The 17365-nt window shown below is 54.9% G+C and overlaps 3 protein-coding genes across 3 annotated transcripts, besides 4 other annotated features; 1 reads left to right on the top strand and 2 right to left on the bottom strand.

Annotated features, from left to right (window-relative positions):
• Positions 1-851: 851 nt before the first annotated feature.
• CYME_CMM307C (similar to DNA binding protein, dead ringer) lies at positions 852-3428 on the bottom strand (the record flags this gene model as incomplete). The annotated part of the gene is made up of 1 exon (XM_005537109.1): positions 852-3428. One exon carries the CDS (start codon positions 3426-3428, stop codon positions 852-854), a length of 2577 nt encoding a protein of 858 aa, XP_005537166.1.
• A 1884-nt stretch (positions 3429-5312) lies between these two features.
• On the top strand, positions 5313-6212 carry CYME_CMM306C (hypothetical protein, conserved; the record flags this gene model as incomplete). The annotated part of the gene is made up of 1 exon (XM_005537108.1): positions 5313-6212. The coding sequence occupies one exon, from the start codon at positions 5313-5315 to the stop codon at positions 6210-6212; it is 900 nt and encodes a 299-aa protein (XP_005537165.1).
• Positions 6213-7004: 792 nt separating this feature from the next.
• On the bottom strand, positions 7005-9779 carry CYME_CMM305C (hypothetical protein, conserved; the record flags this gene model as incomplete). The annotated part of the gene is made up of 1 exon (XM_005537107.1): positions 7005-9779. The coding sequence occupies one exon, from the start codon at positions 9777-9779 to the stop codon at positions 7005-7007; it is 2775 nt and encodes a 924-aa protein (XP_005537164.1).
• A 394-nt stretch (positions 9780-10173) lies between these two features.
• Positions 10174-12407: a sequence feature (repetitive element).
• Positions 12408-12965: 558 nt separating this feature from the next.
• Positions 12966-13261: a sequence feature (pseudo-gene of 3-oxo-5-alpha-steroid 4-dehydrogenase).
• Positions 13262-14133: 872 nt separating this feature from the next.
• Positions 14134-17365: part of a sequence feature (repetitive element) that runs on past the window's edge.
• Positions 16673-17116: a sequence feature (possible transcribed region).

The raw sequence follows: 17365 nt of genomic DNA, 5'->3' as shown, positions 1-17365 counted from the left end.
CGCTGTGAACGCCTGCTGGCACGCCCCCGAAATGGCAGTCGCAGACCCGAGCAGCGAGCTTCGCCTGTCATTCGCAGGTATTCGGTGGCGAGTTGATTCTATACGTGGGTCCATGCTCTGGGACATTCTGGCGTTCAGTGCTCGGCTTTCGTGTCGGTTTTTGATGCGGGACTGGTGAGCCACGACTTGTCAATCGTGCCTGCAGGGCCGGCGGGCGACCTCCGCAGCGGTTACTGCGCTGGCTGGACGCTTGTCGGGGGCTTCGTCGCCAGTGCACACTTTGGATGTCGGATGCAGCGGACGGCATTCGGGTTCCCTGTGCGAGTCTTCCTGGCACTTTGTTGCGACAGCTGCTTTAGAAAACCGCTGACCGGTCCGAGAAATAACGTGCACGAAGCGGTAAACAGACGGGGAGCATGCAACGCTGGGAAGCTCTTTACGTGCAGGGGCGACCTCGAACGACTCGCCGACTTGTCTGTGCGATCAGGTTTGCTGCCTGTGTTCCGCCCAGTGGATGCGAACGGTGCTGCTGCTGCTGCTTCGCGGGTTTCCGACCAGCACGCGTAACCGGGGTACGTTGTACTGTTCAGCGTTCCGGAGACCTGCGCTCTGTTCGGGACGTGAGTCTGGCGCTCGAAGCGCTCCCCGGGGCGCAACGCACCATACATAGCGTTCGGGTGAATGATCTGCATATAGATGCACATTCCCATAGCGTAGAACGATGCGTGCTCTGTTTCGAAGTTTGAAATGTCAGACATTACACCTCGTACGCATCGCACGGTGCCTCTCTGTGAACTGGGTTTCAGCGGCGCCTTTGCCACGGCAGACTCGACCGACGCCATTGGGGTGTCCTAGTCAGCGACCAGCTCATGAAGCACCGACGCCAGCGCAGTGCCTGCGACCTTGTCCGTCATGGCCCCATACACCAAAACTAATTCATAGGGCAATAACAGCCGGCGATTATGAGGGTTCTCTGCCAGATTCAGCAATACCAGCGCTGCTCGAGCGGATAGCGATGCACCGATCGTTGCAGTGACTCGGGGTGATGTTTCGCTGGGGGACGGCACCCCAGCACGATGTAGCAGCTCTGGTTCTTGTTGTGCAACCGCTGCCGCAACAACTCTGACGAGGGTAGGCACCAGGCGCGGTGTGCGCGCAATACGCTCGCGTGCCTGCCATTCGAATGCCGAGAGGCTCGCTAGGGCGTCCAGTGCGGCCATGCTGAGCTGGACGCTTGCAAGATGGGTACCTGTGCCTGGTGCAACCATATCTACGAGCCGCGGTAGCAGAACGGGAAAGCGGGTAATCATAATTGTCTCATTCTCCAAGCGAGTCGCAAACTGGGCCACAATCTCCGCAGCCTTGCACAGGCGCTGCACAGAAGCATTCGGATGTGTGGCATCCAGCCAGTCGATGATCGTGTCCAGGGCGTCGACTCGAGACGAGTGCGCGCTGTGGGCGTCACCGGTGACCGCGAGGCCTCTCCGAACGGTATTGCTTTCGCGCCAACCTGAGCTAGGCGCTGGAGCGTCTACCTGCGCTGCAGGCCTGCTAGTTTCATCGACTCCGTTCACAATGACCGACGCTGCGTGCTCGGCATTCGTTCGAAGTGTATTCATGTCAGCAACGCCACTACCAGCAGCGTTGGCCCAGTCGGTTCGCGAAACTAGCGTTACTGATGAGGCGATGTTCAGCCACATATCTAGCAAGTCGTCCACGCATGCTGGCTGTGTGTCCGGATGACGGAGCAAGCGCAGCGTTGTCGAGCGCAATGCTGGATGCGTCGCCAAAGCAATCTCATTCCCTGTTGTAAAGCTCATGTTGCGCAGCGCATTGGTTACCAGTAGACTGTATTGCGCTCGTTCCTTGGCAATTGTGTCGCGACAGTTCATGAGGCCTGCACGATATCCTTGCAAACTGGATTCAGGCGTGTCTAGAGCGCGCTCGTTATTGCCGGCACCTGGCTCCAAAGTTTCCAACGCCGATGCCGACAAATCCGCCAGATGTGCGCCACGACATTCGCGCAGCTCCTGGGGCATCGACAAACTCCACTGCCGCCTTCGTTCGAGATCCTCCAGATATGCGTCCAGCAAATCATTTAAGGCGTCCAACAGGCCTGGGTAGAGCGCGCAGCGTAATTCCAGTCGGCCTGATGTAGAGCGCCCGCCGATGGAGACGCTCGTTCCCGCTGGTGCTCCTGAGCAGAGCGCGTTCAACGTTGTCAGCGCCCACCGAACTTCCTCGCGTACACCGCTCTGCAAGCTCAGTACGAGCTTCTCCCGTTCGCTGTTCAGATTCTCCGCAAAATATGGCAACCAGGGCGGTGCGCGCTCCTTCCAGTGGCCTCGTTGCGACCCCACGGATCGGCCGTTTCCACGCAGTGCCGAGCGTCGCCGCTTTGGCGACTCGGTTGCGGCCACCTCTTGCTTGATCCGTTCACGGTACGGGACACTGACACCACTGAACGGCAGCAGGAGGCCCCCGGCGCCCATGAGTGCATCTCGTAGCACCTGTTTCGACACGCGTACGGTGTGCTGCTGTCCCGTTGGAGGTGCAGTCAACGGTGCGCCCGCTGCACTACCAGATGTAGCGTTTCCGTGAGATCCCGACACCAGTCCGTCTCCACCAAAACGCACCAAGCTGCGAGAGGTAGCCTGCTCGCCCTCAAAGCCTCGAAATGCGATTCGAGAGACACTGTCCTCCGGGGTTGCGCCGTCCGAGCCACCGGGTCGTGGGACAAAGCTCATACTCGACTTGACTGCTTGGCGGATTGGCGGCGCTTCATGCGGCTCCCGATTAAAAAGGAACTTTTGTTCGTAGACGTAGGCCAAACGCTCGTATGCCTGCCGCAGCGCGAAAGCTGCTGCTGTGCAGGTCGGTGGTAGCGCCAACTCCTTGGCAACGTTTTTAAAGTCTCGTGCGTCGATCGTCTTCTGCAAGCCGCCCCGCTGGATAATCAGCACGAAAAGTTTGTAGAGATCGAGTGGGGCACCGCCCAGCGTGGGTAACTTTCCCCGCGGAAGATTGTTCTCGGCGAGATAGGCCCAGAGGTCAGCGTACCAGTTATCCTCAGGCGTTGCAGCCGGGTCCAGCTTTCCGCTGGCCTGCTTCCGCTGCATCTCTTGAGAAACGAACCGCCTCCCCACGTCGCGAACATAGGCATCCAGCTCCGCTCGCGTGAAACCCCCCAGGTCGTACTGGTATTGCATTCGAACCAGAGTGGACACGCTGCGCGTTATTGCGAGCCACGAGTAGTCGTTGATCACCGCTACAACGATGCCTCTCCAGGCGTTGAGGTGTCGCCTGCAGCCCGCGTCGGCAGACACAAGCGCCTGCGAGACCAGTGCACCAGCAGGCACCAAGACAGACCTGCGGCACCGAATCGGCGCTACCGGGAACATGCGCTTACGTCGTTGCCGTGGCGGCATGCTGTGGCAGACAACGATCCAATAGTGTACAATTAGGACATGCGCCAATCCGTGTAGTACATGTCAGGACAGAACTATATGAATTTGTATACTTGGGACACGGAAAATGCGCGCTCGCAGAGCGGACTCGCAACGCGCAGCGTCCTGGAACATCCACAGCGCCGTGGCTTGGAACCGGGGGGGGGGGGTTCCTCGGACCCGAACGCACGCCCTCGTGTTTGCGGCATCTTCTTGCTATCCTCAATACCTGCGTATGCGAAACTTTTTTTCGACTGCTACGGTTTCCCGCGTCTTATCTCCAACTTTTAGGAACGTCGGTCTCTTCTGGGGCTCCAGCTCTATGAGCAACTGTCGATAGACACTCATAGCAGATAAAGCGTGCCGATGCTCGTTGTTTCCGACTGCTGCTTTTTTATCGCATTGTTTACCTAAAGGCGGAAGCTGCGATCGACGTTGCGCTTGCTCACTGAAGCTTCTTTGGATGGACACTCGGTGCGCCTGTCGCGGCGATGACACTTGAGTGTGGTCAGGAACTTTCCTGTGTGTCCGCCTTGACGTCCTCCGGAGGCTGCCTCATGCCGTGTGAGTGCTTGCCACATCGCTCGCTACTTGAGTGTGGTCAGGAACTTTCCTGTGTGTCCGCCTTGACGTCCTCCGGAGGCTGCCTCATGCCGTGTGAGCTCTTGCCACATCGCTCGCTACTTGAGTGTGGTCAGGAACTTTCCTGTGTGTCCGCCTTGACGTCCTCCGGAGGCTGCCTCATGCCGTGTGAGCTCTTGCCACATCGCTCGCTACTTGAGTGTGGTCAGGAACTTTCCTGTGTGTCCGCCTTGACGTCCTCCGGAGGCTGCCTCATGCCGTGTGAGCGCTTGCCACATCGCTCGCTGCATGCCCGTGGCGGGCACAGAAGACTCCCCGATTCCCGCCTCCGCTTACGTGCCCGAGGTGCCGTACCAATGGGTCACAGTACTGATTTGGGCGATCCGCTTGCCATGTACTCTGTCAGCTGCACACACGAGCTCATGGTTTTTCAGCGGATAGATGATTTCTGGAACATGATGTTGGCCAAGATGAAACAGATACCGAAAGAAGAATCAAGGTTGGAGAACAAGTCGAGAAATGTCGATACGAATCCACTTTCTTCGTGGAAAACAGTGACGCACGCTCCACAAGAAGCGATCGCTGCGATGACTCAAGTCGGAGTCCAAGACGCTTTCTCATGGAAACAGAAGAGACGAGAGCCTTTGGGAGCAAATCCCGTGACAGGTATCATGCAGGCGTCGAAGTACGTTTCGTCGATCGCCGCAAAGGCATAGGAAATCGTTTCCCGAACGGGATCGATTCACTGACGCAGCATGATAAGTGAATTTTTTCATAAGCTTGTGAGCAATTCTTCAACTGCCGATATGGAGCATTTTTCTTCGTACATCCGACGGCGTCAATCGCTGCGCCCTGGCGTCGCTTGGAACGGAGAGATCGAGAACTTGAAGCGCACTTGGTTCGAGCGTGCTGCAGTGCGGAGACCAGAGCACCGGAGGCATGTCCATATACATTGGATTATGATTCCCGTTATTATAGGAAAGCTTGTTCGAGGGTATCGCGAATCATCTTGATTCCGTTGATCTGACGAAACCCAGCACCAACACGTCGACAAGGTCACTCCCGAAAAAAAGACCTGGAATCCTATATCTACACCTGAAGGTTCAAGCTCCGTGTAGCCACAGTTGGAATATCCAGGCTGTATATCGAAAGAAAACGCAGAAAAGCCTTGTAATCTGGAACAATGCGAGTAGTTCAGGATCCTATGTTCATCGATCACGCCACGATCGAGGGTCTTCTTCAGAGCCGCAGCCGCGCGCTGCCCGCCGGCGATTCGCACTGCAGATGCCGCGGCATGCATGGAGCCTCGCCCAAGACTCCCGTTCGAACGTGAACGTACTCCGAGTCGCTTCAGTCATGGCGTCGAACGGGATTCATGCCAGTGCTCGTGCAATGTTCTGCTCTTTCACTGCGATAAAGTGGCAAGGGACGCACGTACACCGATTACAACAACAGCGATGCCGCCTCTTCCGATTGCATGCGGAGCAGACGCCCGCTCTTGTCAGGAAGCAGCGTTCACACAATCGTGTGGAGCAAGCGCTACCACTACCCACGCGCGACTTGGCACAGCTCTTTGCATACGGATGCGTGGGCGTTCCCGCGGTTGCCCATGCATCGGTGACGACAACAGCAGAGGTGGCGAACACCACCGCGCCTCGGATCGTCGGCGGTCTGACGTTCCTGCTGACGCTGGTAGGGTTCGTCAGGTTCATGGTAGCGAGTGGGCGCCCGCGCATCGAACAAACCAACTATACCTTTATTGACACAAAGGAGAGTGATATTGTAACCATCGAGAAACTGGTAGGTGACTACCTTACTGCGCGGAAGTACGTGCCGCGCGAGCGAGAGGCCTCCCGGGTACTCGTCTTTCGCGGACGCACGCAACCGAGTGTCGCGATCGGGGCGTTTCTCGTTTTCTGCGCAGCAGGCGGGTTGTACGGGTTCGCCTTGGCTGCCAAGGTTCTGCTTCCTGGTAACAGCGACTGGTGGTATGCGCTAATACTGCTGTCGCCGCTGATGTGGTTCTACTATTGGAACACAAACCAACGGGAGGAGGAGTTCCGTTTTCGAGTCGATCCTGTGTCGTCGGACTCGAAAGCGATCCTGTACGTCAAGGGTCCGCGAGATGAAATCGAGGCGATGGAGTCTGAACTGAAGCTGGTGCGAAATCGACCCGAGGAGTAACCGGCCTGCTGCCACCGGAGCGTCCGGATGGCGCGTTCCCGTTCTGCAGCGACGAACTGGGCGCGGTTCCAGAGTTACTGGTCCAGTTCAGTAAAGAAATTAGGTTTCGTCAACAGGGAAATGCTGGGATTGGACGTCGCGAAAGAAAGCGTGACGCCTTGCAATGCACGACGATACTGAACGGGACAGCGTGTTCAGCGCTCAACGCGCGACATAGCTTTCCAAGGGTGTAATATTCTTCGCGGAATGCAGACTACGAAAACTGCCGTGCATGCACCCGTCTCCAAAGCTTGTCTAAAGTCCTAGATACGTCCGAGACGCTGCTCGGACGCAAGATTCCATGGAGTCAACTCTGGCCTACTTGCCGCGAATTGTCAAAGTCATGTGCCGGAGCACCCGCAGTTTCTGCCTGTCTCTGAGCTATCAGCTGGCATCCTGAACACAGGCTGAATCCGTGTCCCTCAAACGATCATATGGATGCGACTCAAGTCATCGGTATACAGCGGTATAAAGATGCCTCGCACGGTCACGAATCCAGCGCTACATGCCCTTCGGTAATAGCACGGGCAGTCGCCGCTGCAAGCTGCGGGAATCGATGCTGCATTTGCACTGGAGCCACTGTTTCCGTCGTAACCAAGCCGAAATACTCAGTTTGCTGGGACTTTTATCATAGAGGCTTCTATGTCGACTTGAGGGAGGCAATTCGACACCAATCGCGTCGATCAGCGTGCTTCCTGTGGACGCTTCGTCCACTGCACGCCTCGCACCGTAACCAATACCGATGCTGGGCGGCTATCGACCGTTGGGTGAGGTTTCCGCAGCGGGCGCAGCGAGCGCTTCCAAAACCGCCGGAGGAGTCAGGGTGAGCGTGCGCACCGTGCCCGTGGCAACGTCGACTTGTCGAATGCAGTGATTGTACGTGTCCGCAACATACGCCATTCGAACGGTGGGATCGTATGCGATGCCCTGTGGAGCAAAAAAAGCTGCCTGTGTGCTGGCACCGTCATGGAGCCCAGGCTCTCCGGACCCAGCCAGCGTTCGGACGTCTCGAAGCTCCAGGTTCAATACCTTGATCTTGTGATTCAACGTATCTGCGAGCAGAATCTGACCATCTGGAAGCGCACAACACCCGCACGGGTACTGGAGGTGCCCGCCGCGGCCCCAGCCGTCTCGGTCGCCAAACGTTGACAGGCTCTCGAGGAAGAAGACGTCGCCGCCTACAATCGTTCGTGTCCACTGAGCGCGCAGGTCGATGGCGCGAACCGTAGACGAGTCCGAGTCTGTGACATAGAGACACGTCCCCTGGACGCACACACCATGAGGCGCCGCAAACGACACCGGAACCCGGGAGCCCTCGGCATCATCCACGAGGCCTGGTTTGCCACTACCGCGGTATTCTCGGAGGATCCCGGTAGAATCCAAACGCCATATCTGGTGCGATCCTGCAACCGCCACATAAACGGATCCGGCATGCATCTTGACATCCCAGGGAAGTCGGAAACGACTGCGTGGGCTCGGTGTTAGCGAGAGCGGCGAGCTATTTGCAGCGATGCCAGTTCTTTGGTGTGTGGTTCCTGGTTTGCTGTTGGATTTGGCAGCGCTGCTCGTGTTGTTGGAGCGGTCGTTGACCTCGGCAAAGCGCACATCGGCGTCCGCAACGCTGAGCAACTGCTCGTATTGACGCTGCACCGCAGGACGCGTTCGTTCTGGTTTGAACCAGCGTCGTTGCCAGGCCCAGAACGGTGTTCCTTCGGACGCTGCAGGTGGCTCTGTTGCTGCTGCCGAGACAGCCGCTCGGTGCCGCCCGGATTCGCGGTCCTGCATGGATATGCTGCGCTCCATGACGCCTTGCACGTCGGTCTCCTTGACAAGTGGTGCCACAGATGCGGTGCTCACAGTTCCATCCGAGAAACGGACAATACGCAGTGCATTGTTTCCCGAGTCTGCCACAATCAATCGATTTCCCAGTGGATCAAAGACTAGGCCCTGGGGGTACTGGAAAAGCGCCTCGGAGAAGGTACCGTCTCGAAAGCCGGCACCCTCTCGTCCACCAATCTGCTCGATGAATTCACCAGAGAGTTTGGTAACCAGGATCCGGTGGTGGCCACTATCCGCAATAAACAGACGATCGCTCTCAGCGTGGACGTCTAATTTGCCGGGAAACCGCAGAGCGAGCGCTTGGCGAGATGTATCCAGGAGAGCGAGTATCTGGCGCCCGTAAACGTCCTGCGGAGGCAGTGGCGAGCGGGTTGGTAGTCGCGATTCGGGGGAGGCCTTGTCGCGCTTTCGTGAACTGCGCTTCGAAGTACGAGTGGAGCTTCGTTGCTCCTTGAGACTAGCGGTGTCTTCAGCAGACGCCAGCGCTCGCCGTCTGTTCTCCAGCAGCTCGCTCAAAGCACCTGCGGATATAGGAAACGCATCAGAGTGCGCCCCAAGCCGAGCCGACTTACCAGAGGGTAGCTGCTCCGAACGCAAGGAAGGCTCCGGAGGCGGTTGCGTTGCCACGCGCCGGGGAAAGTAAAAGTCGATAGCAGCGCGAACACATAGCAGAATTCGGGGGAGCGCACGGTAGCCCTCGAAGGCGAACAACACTCGTTTGGAACGCGGTGAAAGCACAACTGCAGTGGGCCAGACCGTTACTCCGAGATCCCGCCACAGACGAAGCGAGACATCAGCTCCGTAGGGAAAATTCATTTCATGGTACTTGGCAGAGAGTTGAACGAAGCGGGGTGGGCGTTCGCCATCGAATTTGGGCGTGTGCATGCAGACAATGTCAATAAAGTCCATATATGGCCGCAGGTTTTCCAGAACGTCCAGGGCAGCCCCGGTTCCCGAATCGGTGGCTCGCCAAAGCAGCAGCACGAGGAGCTTCTTCCCCGTGCAATGTCCAGGAGCAGCCTCAAGTGCTGAGGAGGCACCCCCCAGCCACTGAATGTAATAACAGTGTTGCAGCGCCGGTGCTACCGGTCCAGCGCCGGCTTCACACTCCATCATGAACTCTCGCAGATTTGCGTTCGGTGGCGGGTATCGACGTCGCAGGCTTCCAAAGACACCGGCTAGAGAAAACCAGCGAAGCGAGCGACGATAGACTGTCCCCAGAATGCCTGTGACGATTATTGCAATACTAATCACAGCGTAGAGAAGCTCTCGTCGCGACACGACAACGGGATCATGGATCACCTCTCGGGAGCCTGTCACGTAGCCCGCAGCGATGCCGGCACCACCACTGCTGTCGCCGGGGGTGCTCGTCGGGTATTCTTCTGCGTCCAGGTCGTTCCGGGAGCGTGGCACAAAGCCCGGCTCGTACTCGGGCCACTGGCGGCGCGCTTCCTCAGTCCACTGCGAACGCTCGGATTCAGAGCGTTCCTGTCCTTCGCTCGAATCATCGGCTTTGTTCAGCGGATTACGCCGCGGCTCCAGCTGCCCATCGCTCGACAACTCGCACACAGGTCTCAGGCGACAGCGCTTCAACGACCGCCACCGAACGGAGAACGCAATCAAGCGTTGAGCTCCGCAAGTCTCATAGAGGCGAAACCTCGAGCAATGGACAGTGCTGACGAAAGCCATTTCGTGGCACCCGCGAGGCAGGAATGTTCTGAGACACGGATCCAGTTACCACCTCCGACACCAACAAGAACAACACCACGACAATAACAGCAGCAACGACCACCAAGTGGGACGCTTATGTCGCGTAGAGACTGCCGAGCAACAGCGTCCTAGCACAGGACAGACTCGCTTTGGCTATTCGGTCACCGAAAGTCTACCCGCGTTTTAGTCTGCTACCGATACCTACCAGTCAAGGCTACGTAAACAGTCGTAAAAGTGTGGAAACAGATATAGACTGTCGAGAAAGTTCCATGCAAACGCCAGGCACCGAGACGAACACTAGGAAGGCGTCTCTCGTAGGTCAGTGAGTTCAGCCTAGCGCGACGTTGACCGGGCGCTCGGCCTTGAGAAGCCCCGACAGCAAACGCTTTTCAAAAGAAAAACGTTGCTGCCAGTGGTACAGTAGTGGCGAGTGTCCCGCCCTAGACAAGACGATGCCAACTGATGTGCAGACGCCTCGGAGGCTTTCTCGGCGGGCCATGTACGAATGCTTTCAATCTTGTCTCATATAGTTCCACATTGAGAGGGTGTCCCACAAAGTTCTCTCCTGTCCACGATGGGAGCTTCTTTCCATCACCGCACATTTCCTTCCACTGCATGCGGCGTTCAAGTCTCAATTCACAAACGCTACGCGTTTCTCGCCATTCGTAGTTGTACTTTCTAATGCGAGCAATCCTCGAACTTTCGCCCTTCTTTCCATTTGCTCTTCGGTCAGCGGTCCGTACGTTTGTATATCACCAGGGCTCCGCTGGCACTTTCCTTTCTCGACGCTCTGAAGTGTACACCCCAGCTCGTGGCGTGTATACGATGTTCGGAACTTATCTACAGGTATCGTGACGAAACAGTGTGCGCACTCCTTGTACGTTCTTGTCGTCGGGGCTGGCGTCGTTCCTTTTTGGGTCATCCAGCGCCCAGCCCAATAAGCTACTATGAGCCTCTGACTTTCATTCTCCTTCAGGGCGCTCAGCCGATTGAAAAAGTTCGCGAACGCGCGCCGCTTCCCACAGTGTAGATTCATTCGCAATCGAGCCCACCGGGGCTTGGTGTACTCTTTCCACAGCGCATCCCAATGAGCAACGCGAACTTGCATGAATTTCAGAAAAGCTTCAAAGTCCGCTCATCGGCTTGTCACCTCGCTCAAAGCTTCCAGGTGATCCTTCATTCCTGCATTCCGTGTCTCAATTTTCTTCCTCGCATTCATTATACCGGATTCTCGAGAATATCTAGTTCTTGAGAACCTCAACAGACGCAAGTCGCTCTCACGTAAGTTGCCGTCAATGCCATCTACCGCACGCTTCGGTGCTGCAATGGTCATGATATTCGTATTCCCAGGGTCCGTGCCAACGACGAGGCCCTTGCCATGCACCTCCTGTGTCGCGGGATCCGCCTCCTTCTCATCTTCATGCTTCGCCGCGTCAACGACGAGGCCCTTGTCATGCACCTCCTGTGTCGCAGGATCCGCCTCCTTCTCATCTTCATGCTTCGCCGCGTCAACGACGAGGCCCTTCTCATGCACCTCCTGCGTCGCAGGATCCGCCTCTTTGATTTCTTCATCCTTCGTGACGGGCGCGGCCGAGGGCGGAACTGGACGATTTATCTTCAACCGCCGATAGTGTACACACAAAGCTACTCCATCGGTTTCGATCATCCCCGTGGATACATTTCGCTTTCTGACTTTGAGACTTTTGAAATCGAAGATATTCTTTCAGTGCGTCTCATGGTTTTCGCCAGTGAAGTCCTCTCTGCTAACATTGAACTCGGGACTGATCTCCCTCATGATGCCGTAAAGGACGCCGGAATCGATACTCACAAAATGTGACTTGATGTTGCGCATTGGAACGACGTTGAAGCGCTTACCCATTAGGATAGACTTCCATCTCTCTCACTCTTCATTTCCACCTTGCGTTCGAGCTCTCGGTCCAGAAACAGAAAATAGCGCAGGACAAGGCGATAGGATCTTTCCTTATCTTTTTTCAACTGTGATATCTTTTCTGCTGGATTCACCAGCGCCAGCGCCGCACGGTGCTCTTGTATAACCGCACGGATGACAAAGACCTCATTCGTGCTCTGGTTTGACGCCTTCTCGTCGACGAATTCGATCTCATGTTCATGCTTGCGATCGTTCCTTATGCCGTTGAGAATCGCCCGTATCCCTTTGCGAGACATGCCCTGGTAAAGTGCAAACACGGCGCGTATCATGAAACGTTCGACGTTCATTGTCAAATGATTCTTCAGGTTCGTGACGCACTTCATCGCCCCGTAGCTGCGAATATCCCAGTCACCCTTGTATCGAGTACCTTTGAAGCTGTAAAAGGGATATTTTTCGTGGAGGGCGTGATCCCGCTCAATTTTCCCTCCGCGCTTCCCGCTCTACCATGCTTCAGGTATCGAAAAAACGTCTTGTCGACGAACTCGCCAGGAATCTCGACCGTTTCCATGTGCACCACGTCGCGGTACATCTCCCTCGCCAAATGCATCAGTCCTGACGACGCCTTGAGAATACTCTTGGAGTACGAGTAAACACGGTTCCTAATGGCCTCTCGCAACTTTTCCCTGTACGGATCCTTGATATATTTAAGAAGACAGGTTCCCAAGCTTGCGCTTCATGTCCGCCCCAGTGACAGGTACTTTGGTTAAATCTGAGCAACTCGTTCGCAATGCACTTTATTCTGGGACTAGGAGCGGGTATGCTGCGACGGGGCATCACCCTGGTCGTTGATCACTCCTAGTATATCGCTTCGCGCTGTCGCAGAAAGATCGTATGTCTCCCAGTTTTCAGGCTCCCGGAATGATCACGTGCTCCTACTCCACATCAGACGAAGCGTTCCTTGATCCGACACCCTCAGCGGTACGGAAAAGCAGTTCAGTCTTTACCAAAAATATCTGCTCCAGCGGTTCAGGCGCCAAGGCGGATTAGGCACGGCACGCACTAGGCGCACGATATAACCTGCAAAATGACCAGTATATCCGAGAGGAACAATCGCGAATGGAACTAGAAATAAGGGTACAACATAAAGAGTGATTTCCCGTATGTCTGCGCCCATCCGGCAATCTGGGATCCATGGTCAATGGAAACGTTTTCTCAATGAAAAATCCTATGGCGCCGATGCATACACGCTGGCGATGCCGCTGCTACAGTTGCAGCCGAGTTTTGGATAAGCGTGGTGTGCAATGGCACGGGTGAGCCGGGCAACCTGGTGTGCCGTTGGCGCCTGCGGCAAACCCCATACGGCTTCCATTTCGAGCATGTGTCGTGTCCGAACTATATATCTGAGGTACTGGCGTGAGTAGGACTTAACTTGATGATGCAAACAATCGTAGGCATCCTGTGTATGGTCTTGGGCACATTGCAGATGGTGGTCTGGGTTCGGGCGAAACATCGGCAGTATCTGAATGAATTCGGAAGCCTCTATCTTCGGTCGAGGAAACGCATGCTTCCTTTCGTTCGGTGCAAGCACAGCAGTTCACGTAATTTGTTTCCGTGCTGCTGGGCACGTCCTGACCTGGATTTACGAGGCCGGTGCGCGTATGACATTTCGTCGCTTTTGGATGATGGTGGATTCTATGATCGTTACAAACCGTGCAGTGAAACGCACCCACACTCGTGATAGTGCTCGATGTTCGAGCAACAAAAGCTCACTCGGATTATTTTCCCAGAATACCGTAGCGGCGACTCGTCATTACCCTGAATCTGAACGTCTCGGGCACGTCCTCGTTTTATGTACTAGGACACCCTCGCGTGCCATGCGGCTTCGTCACGCACTCTTCACGGCCAGCATGCCGTCACAAGAGCACCTGGTGCCGGCTGCAGCCCTTAGCTTCTGGTACCGATCGTGTGATAGCGTCGGTCAAAATTGATCGCCTCTTGACCTCAGCTCTATCACAAGCGTTTTAGACAAAACACGATCAGTATCAACGGATGAATGACGATGGAGGCGCGACCGGCGGAGCTGACGCGATCCGACTTTGTGGGACAGCCTCCTACTGCCAACTTGTCCAAGGACAAGTTGGAAACAGTAGTTGTTGGCCAGTCCAAAAAGACCGGGAGGCGTCTGTGAGTGGATATGAATTTACCCTACATGGTCGTGAAACGGTTTCCAGTCATTGAACGGTAAAAGATAGAAAGAAAATCCTTCCGTTCTGCAGTTTTGCTGGTGAGAGTGGGAAACCAGCAGGCAGCCACCGAGCATCCGGGAGCATATGGAGCGGCGGGGGTACGGAAAAGTTCACGGTTTGACGATTGCACCGCTATCTACATTTTAGGCTCTTGCCAGTAAACGGTGAGAATAGACCAGAATACAGTATGCGCTTTTAGCGGATGCTTCGAACGTGCCAGGCGAGATGCGTCAGTCAAACGCCGTGATACATCTGCACGCTACATGTGCGCTATTCCTCTGCCGAGATCACCGGATCCGAGAGAGTAGCGGATATCATAACTTGGACAACGACGGCAGCATGGCAATGACTTGACCTGCCATCAGTACCTGCCCATGACGCAGGATAGAAGCACAACTCAAACCAGTTTCTCATCCCAGCGTCCGTGCAGCCTGCATAACAAGCACAGGGATTAAACGCATATCCGTGTTCGGGAACACTACTATGCCTTGTTTGTTTACGATCAATAAAACTAACGAAACTCCTATTGAGTAGAGTGATGCATACCTCACCCGCACGATCGTAGGATACTACGATGGCTACGCTTTTGATAGAAGCGTCGAGGGGTTTCTTGCAAGGCCCCAACATCTACATGTCTGTCAAGGCGGTACTGCGATGGGTAGCAGCGTCGGCACCAGCGACATAGCCTATAGCGAGAGACTACTCTGCGTGAATTTCCGATCTACGATACTTTATTTCCGCTGCAACGCGATGCGAACACGCATATGCCAATGCGGCGTCGGACACGTGTCCTTCATCGATCGGTGAGGCGTCTGGCGAGGTGCACGCATCGCGCTCAGTGAGCGCAACTGGGAGATCAGGCAGTAAACTGACACGACGCGTATGCCTCCGTTGACGGGAAACGTGATCGTGATTTCTAGCGTGTAGCTCTGATGTAAAAGTTGTATTCTCGTTGAGTTCATAGCCAAGTACAGTTTTTCGGTTTCATTTGTGTTTCAAACCTCAAGTAAAAATGTTCGATTGATTTTTTGCGGATTATAACAGAAGCGTTCAAAAGCGTTCTTTTTACAAAACCTAAAAAAGGAAAGTTATGAAAAAGCAAGTCGACGATCCTGAGGCTCAGTGTCGCTGGCTGCCAGAAAAAAAAACAAGAAACAGTGCCGAGTTCAGAAGAACAAGAAGAAAAAATGAAGCAAAAGAGGGAGGCCCTACGTCGAAGGCGGCAAGAAAGACAACTGTACTCCGAGATGGCGGTGAAAGCCTGTCTTGTTGGACATGTCAAGGATCCGTACAGGGAAAAGTTGCGAGAGGCCATTAGGAACCGTGTCGACTCGTACTCCAAGAGTATTCTCAAGGCGTCGTCAGGACGGATGCATTTGGCGAGGGAGATGTATCGCGATGTGGCGCACATGGAAACGGTCGAGATTCCGGGCGAATCCTTCGACAAGACGTTTTTTCGATACCTGATGCATGGTACAGCGGGAAGCGCGGAGGGAAAATGAGCGGAATCACGCCCTCCACGAGAAATACCCTTTACAGCATCAACGGTACTCGATACAAGGGTGACTGGGATATCTACGCATACGGGGCGATGAAGTGCGTCACGAACCTGAAGAATCATTTGACAATGAACGTCGAACGTTTCATGATACGCGCCGTGTTTGCACTTTACCAGGGCATGTCTCGCAAAGGGATACGGGCGATTCTCAACGGCATAAGGAACGATCGCAAGCATGAACATGAGATCGAATTCGTCGACGAGAAGGCGTCAAACCAGAGCACGAATGAGGTCTTTGTCATCCGTGCGGTTATACAAGAGCACCGTGCGGCGCTGGCGCTGGTGAATCCAGCAGAAAAGATATCACAGTTGAAAAAAGATAAGAAAAGATCCTATCGCCTTGTCCTGCGATATTTCGTGTTTCTGGACCGAGAGCTCGAACGCAAGGTGGAAATGAAGAGTGAGAGAGATGGAAGTCTATCCTAATGGGTAAGCGCTTCAACGTCGTTCCAATGCGCAACATCAAGTCACATTTTGTGAGTATCGATTCCGGCGTCCTTTACGGCATCATGAGGGAGATCAGTCCCGAGTTCAATGTTAGCAGAGAGGACTTCACTGGCGAAAACCATGAGACGCACTGAAAGAATATCTTCGATTTCAAAAGTCTCAAAGTCAGAAAGCGAAATGTATCCACGGGGATGATCGAAACCGATGGAGTAGCTTTGTGTGTACACTATCGGCGGTTGAAGATAAATCGTCCAGTTCCGCCCTCGGCCGCGCCCGTCACGAAGGATGAAGAAATCAAAGAGGCGGATCCTGCGACGCAGGAGGTGCATGAGAAGGGCCTCGTCGTTGAGGCGGTGAAGCATGAAGATGAGAAGGAGGCGGATCCCGCGACACAGGAGGTGCATGACAAGGGCCTCGTCGTTGACGCGGCGAAGCATGAAGATGAGAAGGTGGCGGATCCTGCGACATAGAAAGTGCAGGATAACGACTTCGTCGTTGGCACGGACCCTGGGAATACGAATATCATGACCATCGCAGCACCGAAGCGTGCGGTAGATGGCATTGACGGCAACTTACGTGAGAGCGACTTGCGTCTGTTGAGGTTCTCAAGAACTAGATATTCTCGAGAATCCGGTATAATGAATGCGAGGAAGAAAATTGAGACATGGAACGCAGGAATGAAGGATCACCTGGCAGCTTTGAGCGCACTGACGATCCGATGAGCGGACTTTCAAGCTTTTATGAAATTCATGCAAGTTCGCGTTGCTCATTGGGAGGCGCTGCGAAAAGAATTTCCAAAGCCCCGGTGGGCTCGATTGCGAATGAATCTACACTGTGGGAAGCGGCGCGCGTTCGCGAACTTTTTCAATCGGCTGAGCGCCCTGAAGGAGAATGAAAGTCAGAGGCTCATAGTAGCTTATTGGGCAGGGCGCTGGATGACCCAAAAAGGAACGACGCCAGCCCCGACGACAAGAACGTACAAGGAGTGCGCACACTGTTTCGTCACGATACCTGTAGATAAGTTCCGAACATCGTATACACGCCACGAGCTGGGGTGTACACTTCAGAGCGTCGAGAAAGAAAAGTGCCAGCGGAGCCCTGGTAATATACAAACGTACGGAGCGCTGACGCAAGAGCAAATGGAAAGAAGGGCGAAAGTTCGAGGATTGCTCGCATTAGAAAGTACAACTACGAATGGCGAGAAACGCATAGCGTTTGTGCATTGAGACTTGAACGCCGCATGCAGTGGAAGGAAATGTGCGGTGATGGAAAGAAGCCCCCATCGTGGACAGGAGAGAACTTTGTGGGACACCCTCTCAATGTGGAACTATATGAGACAAGATTGAAAGCATTCGTACATGGCCCGCCGAGAAATCCTCCGAGGCGTCTGCACATCAGTTGGCGTCGTCTTGTCTAGGGCGGGACA

Source organism: Cyanidioschyzon merolae, chromosome 13, assembly GCF_000091205.1.
Source record: "Cyanidioschyzon merolae strain 10D DNA, chromosome 13, complete genome".
NCBI lineage: Eukaryota > Rhodophyta > Bangiophyceae > Cyanidiales > Cyanidiaceae > Cyanidioschyzon > Cyanidioschyzon merolae.
The sequence above is the reverse complement of the archived record's forward strand: the minus strand, read 5'-3'. Positions and strand labels throughout refer to the sequence as shown.